This window comes from Oncorhynchus clarkii, chromosome 16, assembly GCF_045791955.1.
Source record: "Oncorhynchus clarkii lewisi isolate Uvic-CL-2024 chromosome 16, UVic_Ocla_1.0, whole genome shotgun sequence".
Lineage (NCBI taxonomy): Eukaryota > Metazoa > Chordata > Actinopteri > Salmoniformes > Salmonidae > Oncorhynchus > Oncorhynchus clarkii.
The window spans coordinates 16,848,242-16,875,824 of record NC_092162.1 but is presented as its reverse complement, the minus strand read 5'-3'; the positions used below and the strand labels follow the sequence as shown (position 1 = coordinate 16,875,824).

The window sequence follows — 27,583 nt, the reverse complement described above, 5'->3', positions numbered from 1 at the left end:
GGCATCTGTGTGTCTCTTTGCCAGGTGACTTGTTTACCTCATGACGGGCACGTTCAGGCTTAGGGCTATAGCGGAGGGAACAGTGATCCTATGTCCTCCTGCATAGTGTAATGCAACTGGAGTAGGCTGGGCAGTGTGTGTGTGTGTGTGTGTGTGTGTGTGTGTGTGTGTGTGTGTGTGTGTGTGTGTGTGTGTGTGTGTGTGTGTGTGTGTGTGTGTGTGTGTGTGTGTGTGTGTGTGTGTGTGTGTGTGTGTGTGTGTGTGTGTGTGTGTGTGTGTGTGTGTGTGTGTGTGTGTGTCTGGCACGTGGTTCAGGAGTCCACACACACACACACACACACAGGTTTTCTCTCTGCCTTAAGGTGGTGATGACACTGAGATGTGCATACTTACACACTAATCTCACCTGGTTCACCAACTACTTATCAGATAGAGTTCAGTGTGTCAAATCAGAAGGCCTGTTGTCCGGACCTCTGGCAGTCTCTATGGGGGTACCAGAGGGTTCAATTCTCGGGTCGACTCTTTTCTCAACGATGTCGCTCTTGCTGCGGGTTATTCCTTGATCCACCTCTACGCAGATGACACCATACTGTATACATCTGGCCCTTCTTTGGACACTGTGTTAACAAACCTCCAAATGAGCATCAATGCCATACAACACTCCTTCGTGGCCTCCAACTGCTCTTAAATGCTAGTAAAACTAAATACATGCTCTTCAATCGATCGCTGCCCGCACCCGTCCGCCCGACTAGCATCACTACTCTGGACGGTTCTGACTTAGAATATGTGGACAACAACAAATACCTAGGTGTCTGGCTAGACTGTAAACTCTCCTTCCAGACTCATATTAAGCATCTCCAATCCAAAATTAAATCTAGACAAAGCCTCCTTCACTCACGCCGCCAAACATACCCTCGTAAAACTGACCATCTTACCGATCCTCGACTTCGGCGATGTCATTTACAAAATAGCCTCCACCACTCTATTCAGCAAACTGGATGCAGTCTATCACAGTGCCATCCGTTTTGTCACCAAAGCCCCATATACCACTGCGACCTGTATGCTCTCGTCAGCTGGCCCTCGCTTCATATTCGTTGCCAAACCCACTGGCTCCAGGTCATCTATAAGTCTTTGCTAGGTAAAGCTTCGCCTTATCTCAGCTCACTGGTCACCATAGCAACACCCACTCGTAGCACGCGCTCCAGCAGGTATATCTCACTGGTCATCCCCAAATGCAACACCTCCTTTGGCTGCCTTTCCTTCCAGCTCTCTGCTGCCAATGACTGGAACGAATTGCAAAAATCACTGAAGTTGGAGACTTATATCTCCCTCACTAACTTTAAGCATCAGCTATCTGAGCAGCTTACCGAAGGCTGTGTACAGCTGCAGCAAATCTGTAAATAGCCTATCCAAGTACCTACCTCATTCCCAAATTGTTTTTATTTACTTTTATGCTCTTTTGCACACCAGTATTTCTACTTGCACATCATCATCTGCACATCTATCACTACAGTGTAAATTGCTCAATTGTAATTACTTCGCTACTATCGGCCTATTTATTGCCTTACCTCCTTACTTAATTTGCACACACTGTATATAGATTTTTCTATTGTGTTATTGACTGTACTTTTGTTTATCCCACGTGTAACTCTGGGTTGTTGTTTGTGTCACACTGCTTTGCTTTATCTTGGCCAAGTCACAGTTGTAAATGAGAACTTGTTCTCAACTGGCCTACCTGGTTAAATAAAGGTGACATAAAAAATACAAAGTATGGTCTATAAAGCCCTTAGTAGGGGAGCCTCGTTGCATTGATTAACACTACTTTCACCAACTGCAATAAGGCCATGTGAGTCAGGGTGAATTATACACCCAACTTGGAAAGGAGTCTTAGGAGACTTCCACTGATTGCACTGCAGCAGATCGGGCACCCGCAGTTCTTCAAGCTCCAAACAAGTCGACAGCCCTAGATCTCTCTGTCAAGTTCCTCTTTACAGTTCAACCTATTTCACTCCGTCACATCAACTACACATTAAACCTCAGACGTCCTTGATCTAAACTTCCCTCTCTTCCTCCATCAAGAGCTTCTTCTCCCTCTCTCTCCTCCTTTTTAACCGAGCAATTCTCCTCCCTTTTGTCATCCTCCCCCCCCCCCCCAAATAAAGAACTGAGAGACGTCAATCAAATTGGTGGGAACTAAAAGACTAAATAAATAGAGGGATGTTTAATTGATACAGAGGCTGCCCCACGCGCCAACATCACAAGTTTAAAGTTGGCATTTTATAGTATGCCAATTAAAGTGCAGCTCGGGGAGCGAGCCCAGATTCTCAAGCCCCAATTAAAAGTTGGAGGGTTGATTTGACAGGGAAACAGATCAGGCCATGTGAGTGAGAGTGACTGAAGAAATGGCCGGGCTCACATTGTTTAGAGATGTATTCAACACACACACACACACACACACACACACACATGCATATTGACGCCACACACACATACATTCACATTCCTTCACACTTCTCACATGAGCTGCTGCTACTCTCTGTTTATTATCTATGCATAGTCAGTTTACCCCTACCTACATGTACATATTACCTCAATTACTAACCCGTACCCCTGCACATCGACTCGGTACCGGTACCGACCGTATAAAGCCTTGTTATTTTTTTCCTTTCATTTATTTAGCCAATTTCACTTACTTACTTTTTAAAAACTCTGCATTGCTGGTTAGGGGCTCATAAGTAAGCATTTCAAGGTTATATTCGGCATGTATGAGACTGTCACGCCTGCTCCCGCTTCCCCTCTCTGATGCCAGGCTGCCATTCATTACTCACACCTGTCACCATCATTACGCGGACCAGCGCTCACTGGACTTACCTGGACTCCTTCACGTTGTTGATTGCCCCTACTATATTTGTTTGATCCTCAGTTTGTTCCCCGTCAGCATTATTTTAGTTTGTTTGATGTCCATTTTCCATTAAATGTTCACTCCCAGTTGCTTCTCATCTCCAGCGTCGGTCCTTACAGTGACATGAAATGTGATTTGATTATTCTCAAGTAATCATCCCCCACTTGACTAGATCCATACTGTAGCTGTCTGCACATTCAGTATATACCTATGTTTCTTGGCAAAAGATTATATGTGTATATACATGTGTATATACACGCACACATTTTCGCTCACACTCACTCATGTAAGCACACAGCACACAAATGCAGTACAAGCGCAAAAATGTACACAAACACACAAAACAACCCACCTCACTCACACACATACACACACACACACACACACTTGCATAAGCCACCTGAAACCCTTAAAGTGGAACTGACAGCATTTTAGCAACATGAAACCTTATTAAAATCTCTTCATATACACCCCCAGGAAGAATGTGACACCTATGTTTTTTTTGGGGGGGGGGGGGGGTTCTGACGAGCAATAACTTACATATAGTCGGTTCCATAAAGCCATAGAATGTTTGGGAATGACATAATTCTATAGCAATATATAAAGTTGGAAAACGGCTGTGCGTTTGGACAATTAATAGAAATTACAGTAAACAAAACTGAATAAAAACATCTGTCTTGTCCAGGACCGGTGTCTACGCAGCCAATCAGAGCTACAGTTGGCCTATTATGCAAACAAGATGAGCTCAAATTTAACAAGGGAACGTAAGATAAACCCTCTCAAACTTTTTCAGCTAGTTGGCCATCACAATTGCACTGATAAACGATGGAGAATAGTAGCCTGCTCGTCCTTCTGCAGTTTGCCTACCAATGCATGCTGGTCCCAACGCACGTTTTGACCATTGAATGGGAACTTGCCTGCCTGCTAAATACATTTGATTGACAACTAAGAGATATGGTAACTGTGGATAACAGTCGTTAAAGTTCAGCATAGCTAGCTAGCGAGAAAAATGATTCACATTTCTTGCTTGCTAACTGAATTACACCTGTCTCTCCAGCTGTAGCCACTGAAAAACGATATGAGGAGAAAATGTTGCATTTTCGGGACAGATATAGCCTATTTGTTTTTACCAAAAAAACGTGCAAAATCTGAAATATCACATTTACATAAGTAATCAGACCCTTCACTCAGTACTTTCTTGAAGCATCTTTGGCAGCGGTTACAGCCTTGAGGCTTCTTGGGTGCATGCTTGACACACCTGTATTTGGAGAGTTTCTCCCATTTTTCTCTGCAGATCCTCTCAAGCTCTGTCAGGTTGGATGGGGAGTGTCGCTGTACAGCTATTTCCAGGTCTCTCCAGAGATGTTAGATCGGGTTCAAGTCCGGGCTCTGGTTGGGCCACTGAAGTGCATTCAGAGACTTGTCCCGAAGCCACTCCTGTGTTGTCTTGGCTGTGTGCTTAGGGTCGTTATCCTGTTGGAAGGTGAACCTTCAACCCAGTCTGAGGTCCTGAGCCCAGCCTAAAACCCCAAACAGCAAGCAATGCCAATGTAGAAGCACAGTGGCTAGGAAAAACTCCCTAAAAAGGCAGGAACCTAGGAAGAAACCTAGAGAGGAACCAGGCTCTGAGGGGTGGCCAGTTTTCTTCTGGCTGTGCCGGGTGGAGATTATAACAGTACTAGTTTCCTAGTCCCTGCCACTGAAAAACATCCCCACAGCATGATGCTGCCATCACCATGCTTCACCGTAGGGATGGTGCCAGGTTTCCTCCAGATGTGACGCTTGGCATTCAGGCCAAAGTGTTCAATCTTGGTTTCATCAGACCAGAGAATCTTGTTTTTCATGGTCTGTGAGTCTTTAGGTGCCTTTTGGCAAACTCCAAGTGGGATTTCATGTACCTTTTACTGAGCAGTGGCTTCCGTCTGGCCCCTCTACCATAAAGGCCTGATTGATGGAGTACTGCAGAGATTATCCTTCTGGAGGTTTCTTCCATCTCCACAGAGGAACTCTAAAGCTCTGTCAGAGTGACAATCCCTGATTGCTCAGTTTGGCTGTGCGACCAGCTTTAGAAAGAGTCTTGGTGGTTCCAAACTTCTTCCATTTAAGAATTCTTGGGGACCTTGAATGCTGCAGAAATGTTGTGCCTCGACACAATCCTGTCTAGGCGCTCTACGAACAATTCCTTTGACCTCATGGCTTGGTTTTTGCTCTGACATGCACTGTTAACTGTTGGACCTTATATAGACAGGTGTGTGCCTTTCCAAATCATGTCCAATCAATTGAATTTACCACAGGTGGACTCCAATCAAGTTGTAGAAACATCTCAAGGATGATTAATGGAAACAGGATGCACCTGAGCTCAATGTCTCTCATAGCAAAGGGTCTGAATACTTATGCAAATAAGGTATTTCTGTTTTTTATTTTTAATAAATTGGCTAATATTTCTAAAAAAAACTATTTTCGCTTTGACATTATGGAGTATTGTGTGTACATTTTATGAGGATTTTTATTTATTTAATCCATTTTAGAATAAGGCTGTAAGGTAACAAAATGTGGAAGAAGGCAGATGGTCTGAAAACTTTTCGAAGGCACTGTATGCACACAGGATGCTTTGTATAGCATTTTAACATATTAAAACAAAAGAATAGATAAATACTATTTGTCCAGCCTTTGCTGCTGTGCTTGCAGATGCCCATAATATGCTCCAACCCTAATCAAAAAGTATTTAATAACTCCAAATAACAAAATCAGAGCTATAGGTTATTGTAACATTTCAACTTAAAACATGATTTGCCTTTATTTGCAACTGCAGGGGTCACTGGTGCGGTTGAATGCAGCATTGCTGTGTGGCGCACTCAAAATGTCTTGCAGTTGAGTAGCCAGCCTAGGCTACTGCTCAAATGTTGCTGTAATAGGCCTATATGTTTCTCATTGCATGGTGTTTTGTTTCAGGTTCTGTTTTTTGGTTATTCATTGTCAAGCTTTAAAAACCAAAGCCAGACTGCACGTTTTTAAGTAGCCGAGCTAGGATTGTAGCTTGTGTCTGTACACTTCCCCTCTGCTGTGCGCTGTAAACGGGACACACATAAGCAGCGCAATTGAAGTTGAATTCACAGATGAGAGCACATCAGACTGTCATTTTATAAAGTAGGTGACTCAACTGTTGACTCGTTTATACTCAGGCCTTGTATTTGACATGTGCGCTAGCATATTAGCCATGTTATGACTTAGTTATTACAGTTGTACATTTTTTTCCAAAATATTGACTTATGTTCCAGGCCAGCTGTGATTTACAACCTGATAGCAATATGTTTTGGACAACCAAGAAATGTCTTGGTGAATTATATAAATCATTCAGTGTACTGCATACATCTATTCTGCCAACAAGGCCTTACAGTACATCATGGAATTTTGAGTCAAACATAAACTATTTTTAAAACCAGTTATAAAGTTGGTTTTGTAGCACAAACGAGGAGTTTGATATTTTTGACTGATATGATTGTCTGTTTGTATTGTCTGTATTGTACTGCAAAGTAGGTCAAACGCTGTCCGTTCCACCTTAAATGTATTATTCAGTGTTTTCTTTCTCTTTTCCTGTTATTGGTTTGTAAGCCCTAAAAACTAAGTTCATTTTCTCTCCTCAGGCCAACCAACTGTGATCTAATTAAAGTTCCCTATTTACCTCTGTCTCCCTCTCTCTCTGTTCCCATTCTCTCCTGTCTCTCTTCTCTCTCCTTTACTGCACTTTCAGAGGAAAGTATAGATTTACTGTGTGCTGTACTCTGTCTTTTGAAAGCCTCTCCCCGTGCGCCATCTTGCTTTTCTTCTTGACTACCATAATCTTATCATCTCTCTCTCTCTCTCTCTCTCTCTCTCTCTCAAGAACCCTATGTAATAATAAAACATGCTTTAGTAGGGGTGGGCTGTTTGATAGTCTGTATGGGCTTGACCTTGGCTATAGGGAGACGGCATACGCATGGATATCTGAGTAGGTGCAGGCAAGGCCACAGCACTGATGAGGCTAGATATGAGCTAGCGGTAGGGCATAGAGTGAAAATGGGACATCGCACATAGACAGAAGAACATTTCTCTATCTAATCTAATCTATTGGACCGTATTGGTGATTTAACCGATTTTAAATCATTCTTGAACTTCAAGATGTGGTTGCATTGTTTTTCTCCATTTGACTGTAACACAATGAGTCCCTTTAGCCTCTGTCTGTTTTATTGCCGCGGACAAATTGCTCCAACGGGTACATGCAGAAGCAGCACAGGGATAGCTCTGTCAATGGTTTTCTTGTGATAGTCCTTCTGGTGAATGTGTCTCATTACTGTCCTATCCAGCTTTTTATCACAATTTGTCCTCACATTTGTGGTTTAGGGTCGAGGAGACTACATGACTATGCAGTGCACGTGTGTTGCGCTGGATTCCGTGTGTGTGTGTGTGTGTGTGTGTCTGTCTGCGTGTGTGTGTGTGTGTGTGTGTGTGTGTGTGTGTGTGTGTGTGTGTGTGTGTGTGTCGTGTTAGCAGCTCTGAACCAGCACATGCCGTGTGAGGTGATAGGCCAGCTGAGCTCTTATATTTGTTCTTATTAACAGTCCACCGTAGTATTACAAGAACCACTGCATCACATTATGGTACGTTGCCTTGAAATGTCCTTGAACTCGCTGTAGAATATGAAATATATATTATGTCCACGGGGGTCTGGCTAGTCCTGCATCCCACCTCTGCACGATAACCTTGATAATAAATGGCTAGATAGGCCACTGTATTATGGTCAGCTATTAGCGTTATCTATCAGGGTCAGGACATCACTGTAGGAGGCCGACCACTTCTCGAACATACACCCCTCCCCTTTTCCCCCCATGATGCTGTGCGGCTGGTATGCGTTCGTCTCAAGTTCCTCTTATCACGGAGCGTGTTCAAGCTGTAAATAGATTGAGAGAGGCTGTTAATGCCGCGGTTCAACATTTGTTTAACATAGTAAATGGTGAAGTTGGCTAGTAAAACTCCCACCTGTGCATCAGTCGACATCTTGTAAATCGTTAAGTGTGACACGGAGGCTGGGGTTACGTACACACGCCTTGATTCATGGGTTTTGGGCTTTTGACCTCGAAGAGGGAACTGTCGAAACGTCAAGCTAACATGACCGTCAAATAAATCAGTGATCATTTTTGTCTGTAATTTTACAATGAAGAAGATTCATACACCAGCAAATGATTTTCCATGTGAAATATAGATGGAAAATATTCAGCCACTCTTGGAGGAAAACGGAATACATGAAAGACACAATAGGTTTAACTTTCTTACCATAAAATGACACGACAATCCGGCTTTAAAGCAGTCGACGTGCTGTGAAATAGAACACAGTAAGCTTGGTGAAGCGATGTAGTCCATTGTACCGTTGAGATCGCAGCTTTTTAACTCGCACTATTATGTGGCAATTACGCGGTGCCACTGTTATATTAGCGATTGCTGACAACAATCTCGTGCTCGCAATCGTTCCACCCCTCTGTTTGGGATTGGGAAGGCGTTGAAGCGAGGGATTAGGGGAGGAAGAATAGAGCTGAGGAAGGAGCGGTCAAAAAGGTTGAATAGGTCGCTTGTGTGTGTGTGTATATGTAAATGAGTGTGTGTGTGTTTCTCAGAAACTCTTGGAAAGCCCTGTCGTCGTGTGGCCAGGAGTCAGGGGTCACGCATGTTAGGCCAACGTGTGAGACCTTCTCCCATGAAGCGTTTGGAAAAGGTTGCATAAACAATGTGGCCAATATGGAAGACCACTCTCTGGCAAGTCTGTTATGGTCTGAACCCTACGGAAACACGAGGACATGTCATCTGAAATCATGGTAGTTCTAGTCTGTTCTATTTAGGTACAGGAGGGAGACAGAGAAAAAGGAACGAGAATCCTTGTTGAGTAACATGGTTGGCACTAAAACAAAATTTGTATCCACTGTTGTTGATTGGCAGTCAATGATATTCCCTCTGTTCTATTCTCGCTTCTCTCCCATGACAATAACCTATCCAGCTAATGCTAACAGAATGTGCGCTTTAAGCTAAGCTAACGGAATGTATACATTAAGCCAAGCTAACGGAATGTATACGGAATGTATACATTTAGCCAAGCTAACGGAATGTATACATTTAGCCAAGCTAACGGAATGTATACATTTAGCCAAGCTAACTGAATGTATACATGGAGGTCATACTAACCAAACATATGGAAGTGGCTTACTGTATATGGAAGTCATGCTAACTGATTGTTTACGTGGAGCTCTTGCTAACTGAATATATCCTATTCTCTCATTGATAGATCTTGTCCGGTCCAGTCCATTCGTCAGTCCTAGGGCCAGCACAGGGGGGTCGCTCCGGAGGCTAGAGCCCGCCCGGACCGGGACCCTGTGATGTCGCACTGACTGACCCCCCTACCTGCGAATGACCAGCGAGCATCCGAGGGTGGGGCCCGCCTCAGTCTCGCATGATTGGCTGTTGGATGGAATTAAGGTGAATGGAACACATGCCCAAGGAGCAGGACCCTAGCCTATCAGAGGGAGAGGAGAAACGGTGAGTCCTGCCCCCCACTTCCTGGTCTCAACCATACAGGCTATAACCCTGCCGCTAACATCACACAGTGGATAGGGATCACATGGTCTTATGGGTTAGGGGTCTTCTGGGGAAAGTGTAGAATTCCTGGGTTTTACCCTTTTGTTTTGAAAGTCTGCTCTCTCTCTCTCGCTGTGCTTCTCTTTCTTTTCTCTCATCCATCTCTCTTCCCTCTTTCTCTCTCTCTTCCATTTCTCCCTCTCTTTCTTGCTCTTCGTTCTCTCCCTCTCTTTCCTCTCTCCCTCTTTCTCTCTTTCCTCTCCCTCTTTCTCTTACTTTCCTCTCTCTTTCTCGCCCTTCCCTCTCTCCCTCTTTCTCCCTCTTCCCTCTCTTCCTCTTTCTCTCTCTTTCCTCTCTCCCTCTCTTTCTCTCTCTTTCCTCTTTGTCTACTGCCTGCAAGTTGAAACAGCTCAAAAAAAAATCTCGTTTTCGAAGAAACCTAAAAACTAGTACTCCAGGTTTCCCGACCCTGAACACGTGTGAGTGTGTAACTTACTAACTGCTCGGAGCCAGTCCACCAGACACGAACACAGGTCGTTCCCTTGTCATCATTTATTAGAACACAACATCAGTGAAATGGAAGCTCCTCTGTCTCAACCAGTCAGGCTGTGTCAGAGTGAAACAAGGACTTTTATCAAAGAGCAACCTCCTCCTGCTCAAAGAGCACAACTATCAGTCAGTCTGATTTGCCTCGGAGCGATTGGAGAGAGAGAGAGAGAGGCGAGAGAAGAGAGAGAGAGAGAGAGAGAGAGGAGAGAGAGAAGAGACGAGGAGAGAGAGGAAGAGAGAGAGCAATATGGGGGTTGGGGGAGAGCGAGAGAGAGAGCAGCCTGGCTAGGTTAGAATGATACCACATTCTGGTAGCATAGCCTATAGTTTTATATGGTTGATAGTGGTGGTGTTTGTGTTCTGTTACAGTGGTACGTGTGTCTACATTATTTATGCATACTGATGTGTTTGAGAGCGGTTGGATACAGTACGTGCATCAAAGTCTGTGTTTGCGTGCGTCCGTGAGCTTGTGTGGGTGTTTATTTGCTTGTGCTTGCCCTTGTGTGTGTATGCTACGTTGTGCTTGTGTGTGTTGTGTGTCGTGGTTGTGACACGTGGGCCACGGAGAGGGTCTCCGGCTCCCTGGAATGCTGTGTCAAATTCCCCGGCGCTGAGCCCTTTGGCATATTACCCAGGCGCAAATGAAAGGAAAGCCACAGGAGCCGGACAAAATTTCTCAGCCGCGATGGACCCCTGTCAGTAGATTAGCAGTTGGGCTCGTGTGTGCGTGCGTGTGTGTGTGTAGTGAAGGTTCACGGCTAAATTAAGGCTGCTGTCGCTGTGTTAATTAAAGACGGGGAGGAATTAAAGAGCTTGATCCTGATTTGGACTGTTTGCTAATCACATTGGTGTTGATTGAACTGTTTGATACTGTAGTGAATGTGATTAAAGCGCTCCGTCACCGTGTTGTCCTTGCGAACCTTTGAAGTAAAACTGGGGATAGTTGAACCAAATGACAGATGTATACATTTGTTTCCTTACCTTGAAAGCAGTCTGTGAACAGGGAATGACTTTAGCCTAGCAACTGTGGATTGCAGTCACTCCTGCTGTTCAGGTAAGGCAACAAATATCTGAATACGCAACTTTGCGGAACTGTCCCTTTTAACGTCACTGTTCGGATGAGAGTAGATGAAAGTAATACAGGGCTGGTGCAGGGAAGTCTCCCGCTTCTTCTCTTGCACTTGCTCGAGGCAGGAATAAAACGAGAGACGCACAGTAATTTCATGTCTTGTGGTGCTGTGGTTGCTGATGGTAGCAAATGGCTTAGCACCAGCTTTCTTTGTTTCCTTAGTGTTCTCAACCTTGCCAAAAAGCCACTGCCCGATCTTATTCTACTTATGTAGGCAATGGTTTGCCGAGCGCTATTTGGCAACGCCGTTGTCAATGTCGTTGTTGCAACGAAGTCACTGCAATTGGATGATCAAATCTGTTCTAATTGCTGATAAGATGGCGGAAATGGAAGTGGTGTAGAGAACAGAGACGGGCTGGATTATTCTCTCACAGCTGTTGTGCCCATATCCGTTATCAAACGGGCACGCACACGCTCATCCTCTCTATTCAGATAAGGTTTGCAGTGTGAAACCGACAGGCTTCACTATCGAATGAGAGATCCGTACAAACAGGGTATTTATTTTCCCTTTCCGACATTGTACACCTTGTATTTTGGCTTCTTGAATTTCTCCAGCCTCTGTGACTCTTAATTCAATTTCCATACCTAACAATGCCATTTCTGTCATGCAATTGCGGTCACTGCTCACTGGGCACACGCTGGTTGAACCAATGTGGAATAGACGACTTTGCTTTCCCTTCCTCTCATGACATCAATATTGCTTTTACGACTTCCTTGTGTCATATGGAAGATGAATAGCAGTGGATGTGATATGCCCAGCTTCATTATGAAACAGTATCAGAAGCAACAATGCCTGTAGTACACTATTGTCATCTTGTTACGCATTCATTGGACATGTGAGACAAACAATGTTTTGATTTCCTTTTGGCAGGGACCTCTATCACAGCCAGAAGTATAATTGCTTGTAATTACTGACCTGAGAAAGAGAGAGAGGTGTATGTGTGTGTGCATGGCTCTAATTTCTATCTCAGATTTCACTGGCATTATTTGTAAATAATCTGTCTAGCAAACAAGACTTTACACGCCTGAAATCCGATGCAAATCTGGTTTTAGTATGCGCAATTCACTGGGAACAATAAGCTACTGTGTAGTACTGGACCTAAATGTAGGGCCCGACGTCCTGCATAGGCTGGTGGGGTATAGATTGAAGTCAGGCTTCTATTAAAGGTACACGACTTGTTTACTTTAGTATTTCAGTCCCTGAAGACTTGAGTCACATGATAGGGCTACTTCATAAAAAGACATCTGAGCCAGTTTTAAAGGGGTCCGTCAATGTAATGTCTTTGATATTTCTGCATTCGAGCATTGACGATTTCTGTTTTGCCTCGTAAATGTTGGGTCGTCGACAATTAGCTACGTTTCTAAATCTCTTTAAGTAAGTCGCCCTCATTTCAAGTCATTGCGCTTTCGGCTCTGTTGCTGAAGTACAGAAATAGACCCATGGAACCCGCCTTGTGGTCAGAGCCTGCCTGACAGCTACCTGTTAGTTGCCATATCAACCCACCATCAATCATCCCAAAACCCGTTGTCAGACCCTCAGGTGGAGAGGCTGTCCCACGTCCAATCAGAGAGCAGGGGCGGGGCTAGAGGGAGAGCGAGAGAGAAGGGGTTTATTTCGAGAAATGAGAGAGAGAGAGAGAGAGAGAGTCTTTTCAGAGCTAAAACATGGCTGGCAGCAGGTTCACTGTACAGTAGATGTCTCTCCAATTTGCCAGCTGTTTGAGAGGCCAGCCACTCTTCTCGCAATGCATATTCTACACTCACACTGCGTTATAAGGTCAGAAATGTTTTTTTCATGTTTTGGACTGTCACTTTTTGTTTTGCAGGTTAATTGCACTGTGCCTGTGTTGTTGTTTTTCAGGGATGGTACATTGCTACAGTAATGTTGCTTGCTTTGATTTTTGAGCAGAAAATCAAACCTTGGGGAATCAAATCCTGGGGAATCAAACCTTGGGGAATCAAACTTTGATTTTGCTATCTGATTCACACAACTATGTGCTGGAACCTGTAAGATCACATTGCAGTTAAAAATGTTTTTTTTATGAATTAGTCTTGTTGTACAGTATGTTTCTGCAAAAGTGCTATGTGCTGTAATTCCCGAGCAGTGTGGCACAGTTTAAAACCTGCTTGGCCGCCAAGTCCTTACATAATTGTACCCAAATTAAGCATTGTTTTCATAAGATAGGGGCACTTCAAAAAGCTTCCCTTTAGCTCTGCGACGTACCAATACGTATATACAAATTCACACACAAAATGTTTCCTCAGCTTCTGGCGTTGGGTATTAGCTAACCTAATGTAGCAGGTCCTGACGAGAAGGAAAAAAAACTGTCGGGGGAGGTTCTCGTCTGCACTGTTGAACCAATCCAGTAAATGTGGAGGAGGAGTTAGGATGGAGTGTCACCTTATTAACGTCCGACAATGGAAGTCACTTCACAGGCTTCATTTCCATTGCCCCTGTTTCCGACCCACAGAGGGTGGATATTATGCCCGGGACGATACCAGTTTCGCGATACTTAGTTTCCCAGCGGAGATGGACCATGGTGGGTCACATGACTCAGGTCTAGCTGGCTGAGCGCATGCTGGGTTTTTGGGGGCTACGGGCTTCGTCGTTGGTCTGTCCGTCCGTAGGCCCGGGACGATACCAGTATTGTGATACTCGTTAGTATTGTGGCAAGGAAACAAAACACAAAGCGGATTTAACTTCTTTAGGAAAAGCGCACTAATGTTGACAACAAACATCGTTATGTTGTCATCCAGTCACATGTATTTATTTTCCAAGCTATAGCTCTCAGTATTTTAATTACATCAGGTTTTTAAAGGACCAAATAGCTTGTCTGCTTTGTGAGTTCATTTTTGCCATGTACCAAGTATCGCAATATTTTTTCCATCACGTCACTAGTGTGTATTAGCCTACACTGCAACCAAGCAAACTGCAAATGGCTCCTTGAATTGAGTTCCTAAAAGGCACTTGCCCCCCCCCCCCCCCCCCCCCCCCCCCCCACTTGGCCTCCCTCCATTTGAGTGTGAAATAATTGATGTTTTTTGTTGTTGTGGTGAAAAGCAGTGCACAGAGTAGGTTTTTCCTTCTATTTCACTCTCGCCTCAGCAGAAGACTTGAGCTGTGTGTGAAGCTCTGAAGGCATCTTTTTCTAGCTGGCACAACAGAGAGTTGAGAGGGGGCTGGACGCTAGGTTTAGGCTAGCCACTTCTGAGGGCTCCGGCTAGGGTGTTCAGCTTATTCATCTCTGTCGGGTTGGCTGTGATGGTGGAGGTTGTGTTTTCATTCAAGTTATTTCTGAATTGATTGCCTGTGAGGGTGATTTAGATATGGAGGCTGGGCAGGCGGCAGTAGTATACCTTTATTCTATTTTTCTAAAAAACATTTAAGAGTTGACTTTAAGACTTTTAGTTCAATACTTTAAAGGGGCTATCTGCAGTTGCTATCCATTTTTGGACGTATAAATGATGATGTGTACCCATTTATTCTTGAATAATATACCCCGTCAGAACCCCAAATATAAGCTTGTTTTAGTCCAATGTTTGTAAAAAAATGGTAAATATAAACCAACACTGTATAGCCTCAAAACATGGTTAAACTGTCATTTTGATATAATGGATGGTCAGTCCTTGCATCCATGGCTCTGTCTAAGAATTTGAGAGTGGTTACATTTCTCCAGCCCCATCCCTCAGCTATTCACCAAAACAGTGGCGGGGTGTCCACTTTGTTAGTATTTGAACTGGAAGATTGCCCCTTTAAGGCTTGATTAGGCTCACTGTGGCACCCACGTTACTATAATTGAAAACAACTCATCCCAATTAGGAAGCCAGTGAAACAACCACTTATGTCCTTAGGATTCCCTTAGCAACGATCGCTATTTACTGAGAGCAGAGAGGGAGAGAGAGTTCAGACAAACGAGTGTCCAAATTCACTTTAGTAAGCTATATCAGGTTTTATACACTTTCATGGAGACCCACTCCCCTAGCAGACCTGGAGCTGGCATTAAAGAGCTTCTCATGGTGCAAGAAGCTGAAGTGCTCAGGAGTGTCTGGAGGGCTGCAGAGGGACCGCAGGGAAACATTAGTGTTGACGTCCGATAGATCCTACAGCGTTACTTATTAGTGCACTCTCTCCCAGGCTAAGTGTGCTAAGTTCTCCTGTTACAGAGGTGTGCTTTGTTCAGATGGGCTGTGTGTGTGTGTGTGTGTGTGTGTGTGTGTGTGTGTGTGTGTGTGTGTGTGTGTGTGTGTGTGTGTGTGTGTGAACGACCGATCGGTTCGGACTATATTTTTGGCCGATATAGCCCTTTCCTTTAAATAAAGGTTAAATAAATAAATAGTTCCTAGTCTATTGACTATCGGCACAGCCAAGGTCCCCATTAATAGCGCGAGCGCCCTGTGCCTCTCCGGTGAAACTTTTTCTAAACCAGTTTTACTCACTTATTGCTCTGAGCCAATGGCTGCATCTCTGGCTCGTGCCTCACTAATACTGTACATAATAAAGACACTTGAATAATGCGACACTGCATTTTAAAACAGTTCATTTGTTTTCTGTTAGGCACAACAATTTCCATACAGGCTACAACACTTTACAAAGCCAGAAGATACCGGTAACCTGCTAGCTAGCTCTATAATAAACAACATTCACGGAAAGCTAACTTTCCCAGCTAGCTTACAGCTGAAGCTAACAAATTTTAACCAAAAACCTTCTACTTCTATGCAAATGTTGTTGGTCAGTAGGATAATGTAAGATTGTTTCCATACACACACAATTTACCCAGTTTATCAATAGAGATTTACCATTCAAATAAATGATTACCATTATGTAGTTATGGGAGGTAAAACGAAGTCGAATTGATTGTATGATTCTATTATTGATTCATTAATGCCTACATGGCCGCCTGGGAAATGTTGACATAACATTTTTCAAATGTAATGATATTGAAAATCGTAGGTGTGTATTTGTGTGTTGCCGACTGTGTGCATGTTTGCGCATTGGTGTATGTGTGTGTGGTTGTTGTTCTTGCTTTCCCCTTCAATGTAAATTGAAGTGGAAGGGCAGACATTTTCTCCACCCCCTTAAACTAGAGCACTGCTAGAGTCCTGAAAGGTTCCTGTTAGAGAACTGGCAGGTTGAAACATGCAAAGAAGTGGGGGGGCGCTCAATCAACTTGAGTCGAGGTGCAACCCAAAAAATGAAATCCCCATTGAAGGGCTGAAACGTTAATCTTTTAACCTTGCTTAAATAAAACAATACATTTTTATGGTGAGCGAGTGTTGCGCCTTTTCCGTTTCAAGGATAAAATATGCAGACATGCCCTCCACTCTGCCTGTGTTTTAAATTCCTGCTTCCTCCTTTACACATACACTCTCTCCCCCCCTCTCTCCCTCTCTCTCTCTCTCTCTCTCTCTCTCTCTCTCTCTCTCTCTCTCTCTCTCTTCTTTTCTCATTCTGCAGGTGGATCGATGGCCCGAAAAGGAAAAGAAAGAGCAGCTCATGTTCGGTGAAGAGCATGTCTGGTAGGTACAGTTACGGTAGACTTACAGCCATTTGCAAACAAAGACACTATGTAAGCAATGTACTGTTAGGGTTGATTTTTTACAGCCTTAGAGTTTTCAACTCTGCAAAAACTCAAACCTGAATTGTGTTCCCAACCTGTCGCCTGGTTTGTACGTTGTGTGCTTGTGTGGGAAACACAGATGTCACAGCTCATAATTCACTGGCACCTTTTACATTTTGAGTATGTATTTATCACCTATGAGGAGAAACAAGGGAGCCTGAGCCACATCTTTCAGCGGTAAACGAGAGCCAGCCGCTCTGCTATCTTTCTTCCTGCAGTAGACTGCAGTCTCTGATTGACATCTTAAAGTGCCGGGAGTTGAGAGAGAGCAAGAAAAACAGTTTAGAGGAATCTGTGTCATCTGCCGAGATGCTAGAAAACATCTGCGCTTGTCATCTCCTGAACGCCAACTGGGCAGATAGGGCTGTGGCGATACTAGTAGTATTGCAATATTTTTTCCATGACAAAAAAAAAAAGCAAACACGAAGCATACAGTACCAATCTTTTTGGTCCTTTTGAAAACCTGCTGTATGTAAAATATTGTGTGCTATAGCTTGGAAAATAAATGTTTCCAACATTAGGGCTGTTTTCCTAAAGGAGTGAAATCCGCTTCTTGTTTTGTTTCCTTGCCACAATACTCATCCCGGGCCTATGGACGGACAGACCAATGAGGAAGCCCGTAGCCCCCAACAACCCACCTTGCTCTCAGCCAGCTAGACCTGAATCATGTGACCCACCATGGTCCATCTCCGCTGGGAAACTATGTCTGAGCCAGGCTTTGAGGGGTGGTGGGGCATAGTGCAGGTTCCTTATTTCCTAAGTGCTATTGGCACATGGCATGGCACCCTCAACCTTTTTCAATAGGGTTTTATCATCTGAAGAACCCACGAAGGAAACGTGTAAAAGTATATTTTTACAGTATGTCAGTAAATTCAGTATGTCATTTTGCCTGAATTTGATTTTGAAAGACTTTATTTCATCTAAATGTACCTAAATAAAGTGGAGTGTTTTTCTATGAAGAGAGCATTGACTCTTCCATTTTGCATTCATTGAAAATAGATTTAAATGTCACTTTTCTTTTCTAAACAGAAATGAAGGGATACGGACAGACTGGGTCAGAGAATACAGGTCAGTTACATACATCCTTTTGGGTCGGAGCATTTCAACAGATGGGACTGTACTTCAATTGAGCTATTGGAGCAATAGCAGAGGGTGTGGGCTTCAGCAGCACTATTGATTTTGGCTCTGGTTCCTATCAAAACCCCCACAGACTGGCTTGTGAGACTGGGCATCCCTACCCTGTCCTGTACTGCCTTGTCCCTGTCCAGTGTCCACTCCTCTGCCTCTGAGAGAGCCAGACTGACACTTGTAAGACTGTACTCAGTGTGGTCCGGACACACAAACATATAAACACCTTTTTACTTTCTTTAGGGAGAGCCGGGACTAAAGTAACACGGGGCGAAAGTAACACACCCATTTTCTCAGATAACACAGACGCTAGAATGACTTAGTGAAGTCAGCACAGTCCTAATGTGGAGGATGACACCCCTCCCCCCTGCCCAATCCAATCATGTTTCGCAGAGTTATCAACAAAAAGTGGTTTTGAGCGATGTAAGTAAAAATAACTGACCCGGAAGTGTTTTTTGGTTGTACAGTTGTGTTTAGTTGTTTTTAGGCTCCAAACGTATTTTTTCTTAACCCATCTAGTGACTAAATGACAGCATAGGTTTCAAGTATCATGCTAGTTGGGGCGGCAGGTAGCCTAGTGGTTAGAGCGTTGAGCCAGTAACCAAAAGGTTGGTAGATCGAATCCCGAGCTGAGGTAACAATCTGGTAAAAATCTGTCGTTCTGCCCCGGAACAAGGCAGTTAACCCACTATTCCTAGGCTGTCATTGTAAATAAGAATTTGTTCTTAACTGACTTGCCTAGTTAAACAAAGGTAACATAAATAAAATAGTTGGTCTTGGGAGTTAGCCTGGGAGAAGTTATAGGAGAGATGGGTGAGACAAAACCCCTCACTATGGTCATTGGTGGCACTAATTGCAGTGTTTGTCTACATAACCTGGTTCAAGTATTCATGACATTACCCTGAAGAAGGCACAGTGATGCCCAAACGTTGGAGATTAACCCAGTAAATTGCTGGGAGTTTATATATGGAGTGTGTGCCTCTATAGTTTATAGTTTATTCGGCGTTAGTCAGCACCTCCACACACAATTGTTTTTCCGGGTGTGCGCAAGCTCATGTTTTTTATGAGACAAAAATAAAACTATGTAAACTGATGACCTGGAATAAAATAAAATAAACGTTTAGGCACGGGCCATTGTCTCTCCTACTTCATCTTGTTTTTATAATGTTAGTATAATATCAATATGAATGTTATGTAAAAAAATATGGAATTATATATGACATTAGAATTATGCCTTAATCAATTGACTTGATGGATCATCTTCTCACACAAGCTTTTATCGACGGGTTAGTGGTTAGAAACATGTATCTTTATGATTCTGGGGGCCAATTACCTTCTGTCAAGCTATGGAAATGTGACGAGCATGATGAGTTTGCCGTTTGTGAAGAGAATAAAGACGTCCATTCTATCAAGACACGAGGAGAGCGCATGACAAGGACAGCTGGAGCCTGCCTGATTGGTAGGGCTAAGCATGAATAGTAAAGTATGGTTAATTTAGTTATTATGTCATCCAGTTTAGTCCGATGTTAATATTGTAAGGCTAAATATTGTGGTTGCGTTCTAACCTATAGCATTAGTTATTCAAATCGACAAAAACATGAAATTAGGTCTGATGGTATATTTGTTGAAAGTGACGAGCATTACAAGGCAGAAACATGGAGATAAGACAGATATTGTGCACTCCTCGCCAGCTGTTACTTCCATCCCAAGGCTGTGTTACTCCCGCCCCGCCGGCAGGTACAAAAGTAACATTGCGGTAGTTCTGTTCTCAGTCTATTTCATTTCAACTCACTGACCCTAGAAATGAATGACAGTTGCTAATGGCAGAGGACATATATAAGTTGTTTGTCATAAAATAGGTTCTCTCTAGCTCTATCGATCTCAGGGGGAAAAAGTGTTACTTTCGTCCCACACACACACACACACATACACTCCTCCACCATGCAGCAATGCAGAGAGAGGACCCCGCACAGACAGACAGCACTTCTTGGCTCCCTAAACTGCGTCCAAGGATCTTCCATTGGCAGTGTATGTGTTTGTGTAACGTGTAACCTTCTCCCCCAGTCTCACAACTATAGATTTTATTAAATGCGTGTCTATGCGCTCCCTCACTAAATCTCAATGTTCTGTATGGAAAAATAACTTTTTCCCTGAGGTGGCTGGTGAAGACTAGAAGAGCGCTGGGCTGAATAAGGGAGGAAAAAGAGAGAGGAAGGAGAAAGAGAGAAGAAGGAGATGGGTAGTGAATGTTTTTTTTTGAGGGGGGGGGGGGTTCTACTCAGCAGCGAGGCAGACTTTATTGCTTTGGAGTGGCTCTCACAGTGAAGGGTACTTGTTGGAGTCTCTGCCCAAGTACAATTGCTCAAATGAGGAGATGTATTTACAGACCTACACCTCCATTACAGGCCAGGAAAAGACAGACAGTACAGAATAGGATAACCTCTCTCTCAGGCGAACAGATGCATTAACGCACACACACATTTACACGCGCACACACACACACACACATTTACACACACACACACACACACACACACACACACACACACACACACACACACACACACACACACACTGTCACACACTCATCTCCTCTAGTGGTTTGTTTCCTGACTCTCTTGTGATGGGGTCCGTAGGCCGAGGTCTTAGGATAAGATCATTACTTTTTTTATTTGACTGTCTTCTATTGTATCTGTTTGGACCAGGCTTGGGGTCAATTCCATTTCAAAGCCAGTCATTTCAGAAAGTTAACCAAATTCCAATTCCACATTTTCCTAATTGAAAAGAAGTGGAATTGTAATTTCAGTGTACTTCCTGAACTATCTGGAATTGAAATGGAATTGACGCAAACCTGGTTTATATATTGGGAGATATCTATTACACATATCTTGAGACCTCTGATGTTTACAGCATCAGTACTACGTGGCAATAGAGTGAACTTCAGGACCTGACGTCATACTCTCTCCTTCTCCACCTCTCTCTGTGTGTTGCAGGGTACATCCCCAGCTATCTGGAAAAGGATGAACCGTGTGTGGTGTGTGGAGACAAGGCCACTGGCTACCATTACCGCTGCATCACCTGTGAGGGCTGCAAGGTGAGATACACAGGGCATGCGCTCCCTATAGGCCACCACTTTTGGATGGAGCCTGCACCTTTTTCTTTTTACTTCAAGCACTGGGTCATTTGTGGGGAAAGTTGGGACAAGGTCAGGAGACACTAAATACAAAGCTCAGGTGTGGGAAGAGTTCATCACAACATTAACCACAAATTAACAAGGGTATTCACCTTCATTTGCATTGAATTCGGGCAAGTAAGGATACTTTTGTACTGTGCACACACTCACGCTCTACCTCACTCACTCACGCTCTACCTCACTCACGCTCTACCTCACTCATGCTCTACCTCACTCGCTACCTCACTCATGCTCTACCTCACTCACTCGCTACCTCACTCATGCTCTACCTCACTCGCTACCTCACTCACGCTCTACCTCACTCGCTATCTCTCACTCGCTACCTCACTCACGCTCTACCTCACTCGCTATCTCTCTCACTCGCTACCTCACTCGCTACCTCACACTCTCACTCGCTACCTCACTCACGCGCCACCTCACTCACTCGCGCCCTCACTCACCCGCTAACTTACATACGCTGTACCTCACTCTCTCACTCGCTACCTCATTCACGCGCCACCTCACTCACTCGCTAACTCACTTACGCTGTACCTCACTCACATGCGACCCCATTCACTCACCAACTCACTCACACGATACGTCACTCACTCGCTACCTTACTCACTCTCTACCTCACTCACTCGCTAACTCCCTTTGACAGGCAAATTTAAGTAAGTGCCTTAGTGAGCAAGTGGATGTGTGACAAACACACACATACGCAGTGTGACAGCTTCCACAATATTGACAGTATGTCATCTCTATGTCAGTTCTGTCATCTGTTTGCCTCACTGTAGTCCAAGTGACAGCCTGACACCCTCCCTCTGCTTTCCAACTTCAGATCCTTCTCTATCTGTCTCTCTCAACTTTCAATTCAATTCAAAGGGCTTTTTTGGCATAGGAAACATATGTTTACATTGCCAAAGCAAGTGAAATAGGTAATAAACAAAAGTTAAATAAAAAATTAACAGTTAACATTACACTCACAAAAGTCCAAAGGAATAGAGACATTTCAAATATCATAGTATGGATATATACAGTGTTGTAACGATGTGCAAATAGCTAAAGTACAGAAGGGTAAATAAATCAACATAAATATGGGCTGTATTTATTTACAATTGTTTTTTCTTCACTGGTTGCCCTTTTCTTGTGGCAACAGGGGAAATATGTGTCTCTAATATGGTAATACATTTGGCAAGAGGTTAGGAAGTGCAGCTCAGTTTCAACGGCGCTGCAGGAGGGGCAGAAGAAGCGGTCTTCTGGTCAGGCTCCATAGACGGGCACATCGCTCACCGCTCACATCCAGTCTCTTGACAACAAGGTAGACGAAATCCGAGCAAGGGTTGCCTTCCAGAGAGACATCAGAGACTGTAACGTTCTTTGTTTCACGGAAACGTGGCTCACTCGAGACACGCTATCGGAGTCGGTACAGCCACCTGGTTTCTTCACGCATCGCGCCGACAGAAACAAACATCTCTCTGGTAAGAAGAAGGGCGGGGTGGTATGCCCTACGATTGCGCTGTGATCATAACAACATACAGGAACTCAAGTCCTTTTGCTCACCTGACCTAGAATTCCTTACAGTCAAATGTCGACCGCATTATCTACCAAGAGAATTCTCTTCGATTATAATCACAGCCGTATATATCCCCCCCAAGCAGACACATCGATGGCCCTGAATGAACTTCATTGGGCTCTATGTAAACTGGAAACCACATATCCTGAGGCTGCATTCATTGTAGCTGGAGATTTTAACAAGGCTAATCTGAAAACATGACTCCCTAAATTTAATCAGCATATCGAATGCGCGACCCGGGCGGAGAAAATCCTGGACCATTGTTACTCTAACTTCCGCGACACATACAAAGCCCTGCCCCGCCCTCCTTTCGGAAAATAGACTCCATTTTGTTGCGCCAAGCCTATAGACCGAAACCAAAACAGGAAACGCCCGTGGTCAGGTCTGTTCTACGCTGGTGCGACCAATCTGATTCCACACTTCAAGATTGCTTAGATCACGTGGACTGGGATAGGGTCCGCATAGCGTCGGACACTAACATTGATGAATACGCTGATTCGGTGAGCGAGTTTATTAGCAAGTGCATCGGTGATGTTGTACCCACAGCAACTATTAAAACCTTCCCCAACCAGAAACCGTGGATTGATGGCAGCATTCGTGCAAAACTGAAAGCGCGAACCACTGCTTTTAATCAGGGCAAGGCGACCGGAAACCAATACTGAATACAAACAGTGTAGCTATTCCCTCCGCAAGGCAATCAAACAAGCTAATAAGCGTCAGTATAGAGACAAAGTAGAGTCGCAAATCAACAGCTCAGACATGAGAGGTATGTGGCAGGGTCTACAGTCAATCACGTACTACAAAAATAAATCCAACCCCGTCGTGGATCACGAAGGTCCTGCTCACAGACAAACTAAACTACTTCTTTGCTCGCTTTGAGGACAATACAGTGCCAACAACACGGCCCCCTACCAAAACCTGCGGACTCTCCTTCACCGCAGCCAACGTGAGTAAAGCATTTCAACGTGTTAACCCTCGCAGGGCTGCCGGCCCAGACGGCATCCCTAGCCGCGTCCTCAGAGTATGCGCAGACCAGCTGGCTGGTATGTTTACGGACATATTCAATCAATCCTTATCCCAGTCTGCTGTTCCCACATGCTTCAAGAGGGCCACCATTGTTCCAGTTCCCAAGAAAGCTAAGGTAACTGAACTAAATGACTATCCTCTGTCATCATGAAGTGCTTTGAGAGACTAGTCAAGGATCATATCACCTCCACCCTACCTGACACCCTAGACCCACTCCAATTTGCTTACCACCCCAATAGGTCCACAGACGACACAATCACACTGCACACTGCCCTATCCCATCTGGACAAGAGGAATACTTATGTAAGAATGCTGTTCATCGACTACAGCTCAGCATTTAACACCATAGTACCCTCCAAACTCGTCATCAGGCTCTCGACCCCGCCCTGTACAACTGGGTCCTGGACTTCCTGACGGGCTGCCCCCAGGTGGTGAGGGTAGGAAACAACATCTACTCCCTGTTCACCCACGACTGCGTGGCCATGCACGCTTCCAACTCAATCATCAACTTTGCAGACGACACTACAGTGGTAGGCTTGATTACCAACAACTACGAGACTGCTTACGGGGAGGAGGTGAAGGCCCTCGGAGTGTGGTGTCAGGAAAATAACCTCACACTCAACGTCAACAAAACAAAACAAAGGAGATGATCGTGGATTTCAGGAAACAGCAGCGGGAGCACGCCCCTATCCACATCAACAGGACAGTAGTGGAGAAGGTGGAAAGTTTTAAGTTCCTAGGCGTACACATCACGGACAAACTGAAATGGTCCACCCACACAGACAGCGTTGTGGAGAACCTCAGGAGGCTGAAGAAAATCGTCTTGTCACCAAAAACACTCACAAACTTTTACAGATGCACAATCAAGAGCATCCTGTCGAGCTGTATCACCGCCTGGTATGGCAACTGCTCCGCCCACAACCGTAAGGCTCTCCAGAGGGTAGTGAGGTCTGCACAACGCATCACCAGGGGCAAACTACCTGCCCTCCATGACACCAACACCACCCGATGTAACAGGAAGGCCAAAAAGATCATGAAGAACAACAACCACCCGAGCCACTACCTGTTCACCCCGCTATCATTCAGAAGGCGAGGTCAGTACAGATGCATCAAAGCTGGGACCGAGAGACTGGAAAAACAGCTTCTATCTCAAGGCCATCAGACTGTTAAACAGCCATCACTAACATGGAGTGGCTGCTGCCAACATAGTGACTCAATCTCTAGCCACTTTAAAAATAAAAAATTGGATGTAATAAATGTATCACTAGCCACTTTAAACTATGCCACTTTATATAATGTTTACATACCCTACACTACTCAACTCATATGTATATACTGTACTCTATACTGCATCTTGCCTATGCCGTTCGGCCATCGCTCATCCATATATATTTTTATGTACATATTCTTATTCATTCCTTTACACTTGTGTGTATGAGGTAATTGTTGTGAAATTGTTAGATTACTTGTTAGATATTACTGCATGATGGGAACTAGAAGCACAAGCATTTCGCTAAAATGTGACAAATAAAATTTGATTTGATTCATGCAGTTCCTCTGGCGTTGATGCCTCATGATTGAGTATTGCTCCGTTCAAGTAGACTGTGATTTTGCTGTGATCTGAAAGGGGTGTCAGTGGGCTGACTGTGAACGCTCTGAGAGACTGGGATAAGGTGATAAAGTGATAAAGTAATCTACAGTACTACTGCCAAGGAATGAGCTGTAGGTGTACCTACCATAAGAGTCCCCTTGAAGCCTACCATTGACTGTACAGACCCAGCATGCTAGAGCTGCAGGAGTTGTGACCCGTTTTTGTTGGTTGTTTTGGCCCAATGCTCTAACCACTAGGCTACCTGCCGGGTAGCACACGAGGACATTTTTCTCTGTTGAGATAATTTCCTTATTTATTTCTAGCCAAATGTAAAATGTTCCTGATTTGACTAATTTAATAGAGCGGGTTAGGTCTGCTCTATACCAAATCAGCATATCCCCTGAGTCTCTTCCCTGTTTCACACCCAGCAGTTTGGTGGATGGGACTACCAGCTCTCTTTAACCTTGATGGCAACCAGTGGGTCCATCTCTATACCATGTTTCTTGTAGGATGACAATGTCTGTATTTCCAAATTATTTGATGAAGTCTTGGGTTCCTGCTCTTTAGGCCAAAGGCAGATGACCTCAGGCCTTGTATATTCCAGGATGTCGGTCTGTCTCTCTCGCTCCTGCATCATTGTCTTTTTGCCTTGTGTGAACTCCCACCGTCCCTGTCAAATCCTCCCCCTTACACACACACACACACACACACACACACACACACACACACACACATATATACACACACCGCCTGGATCCATAACAGCTCAAGCAAATAACAAGGAAGATTGTATTTTTTAGATGTGTTTTATCAAGCTGAGAAAGTTGATAATTCAAAGATGCTCTCTTCATCACTTTATTTCCTTGTATGACAGGTGGCACTGAACAGTGTTATGCTGAACGCTTTCTTTCTCTCTCCTTCCTTCCCTCTATCTTTCTTCCTTCTTCCCTTTCTGTCTCTCCGTTTTGTCTCCACCCTCTCTCTCCCTCACCCCCCTCTCTCTTCATCTCTTCCCTCTCGCTCTCCCAGGGTTTCTTTCGGCGGACGATTCAGAAGAACCTCCACCCCGCCTACTCCTGTAAGTACGATGGCTGCTGCATCATCGACAAGATCACCCGCAACCAGTGCCAGCTGTGCCGCTTCAAGAAGTGCATCGCAGTGGGCATGGCCATGGACCGTGAGTGTCTCTCACACACTCACACATTACACAATTACACACATTTTACAAGTCATGTGGTTGCTTGGACTCGTGACTCCTTCATGTAACTGAAATCATTTTATTTCTCCCTCGTTTTTTCCTTTCCCTCTTTTTCTCTCTCTCAGTCGTCCTGGACGACTCCAAGCGGGTGGCCAAGCGGCGTCTGATCGAGGAGAACCGGGAGAAGAGGAAGAAGGAGGAGATGGTGAAGACCCTGCAGAACCGGCCAGAGCCCACCGGCTCGGAGTGGGAGCTGATCCGCATGCTGACCGAGGCCCACCGCCACACCAACGCACAGGGCTCCCACTGGAAACAGAAACGCAAGTTCCTGGTAAGAGGATGAGCACCATTCGCCTCACCCCAATAGGGCTGATAATTTTGCCAGCTTCTGGTTGACTGGCTGGCTAAATGGCTGGTTACATAAGTATTTGTTTGGCTCTCTGTTTTGTTGACTGGCTGGCTGTTTTAGACTCCTTTGTGATAAATTGGGCTTTACGCTAAATAGCGCCGTTAGCATTTACGTTGAGTGCCATCCATCATCTCGACTGCCGATCAGTTACTACTGTTACTACTACAGTATGTTCCCATGTTGTCCGGGCTATTCCTGTCAGGATACCCTGTGGCAGTACTGGTAGGACTACTGATCTCCATATGTTTTCCATGGGCCAGGTGGCTCTGGGCGCACAGCGGCAGGAAGTGTTAGCCAGGGATTAGGCCTAGCGGGTGCTGGGTTATCAGCTGGCTTCTTCACTCACAGCATGGCTGACACTAAGCCCTGGAAATAAGCAGGGGGTTTTATTAGCAACGTGCCCCAGGAACGGGTGATCTACCTGGGAGGAAAAGGGCGGGGGTCCCAGAGGCTCACTGTGTATGGCAGGTGTCGTGGTCGGTGTTGCTAGGCAACCGTGTTCAGGAAGTGGCGGGGTGTGAGGGGGAGGAAATGGGACGTTTGGTGTAAACACACAAACACCGATAAAGCTACCTCTTCACACACATGTACACACACTTAAAGATATATTATGTTTCTATGTGCTATTTTTCACACACACTTACGATACAATGTCCCTCTCATACACCCACATGTGCATGCACGCACG

The 27,583-nt window shown here is 44.6% G+C and overlaps 1 protein-coding gene across 2 annotated transcripts in view; it reads left to right on the top strand.

The window, feature by feature from the left end:
* Window positions 1-27,583, top strand: part of LOC139368051 (thyroid hormone receptor alpha-B-like) — a 149,157-nt gene that overhangs the window by 112,980 nt on the left and 8,594 nt on the right. For both annotated transcript variants that reach the window (XM_071106586.1, XM_071106585.1), the window contains 6 exons: window positions 9,213-9,463; window positions 16,636-16,697; window positions 17,828-17,866; window positions 20,920-21,020; window positions 26,318-26,465; window positions 26,612-26,817. In XM_071106586.1, the coding sequence (XP_070962687.1) occupies window positions 9,408-9,463; window positions 16,636-16,697; window positions 17,828-17,866; window positions 20,920-21,020; window positions 26,318-26,465; window positions 26,612-26,817 (612 nt within the window). In that variant the 5' untranslated portion in view covers window positions 9,213-9,407. The remainder of the gene's footprint in view (window positions 1-9,212; window positions 9,464-16,635; window positions 16,698-17,827; window positions 17,867-20,919; window positions 21,021-26,317; window positions 26,466-26,611; window positions 26,818-27,583) is intronic.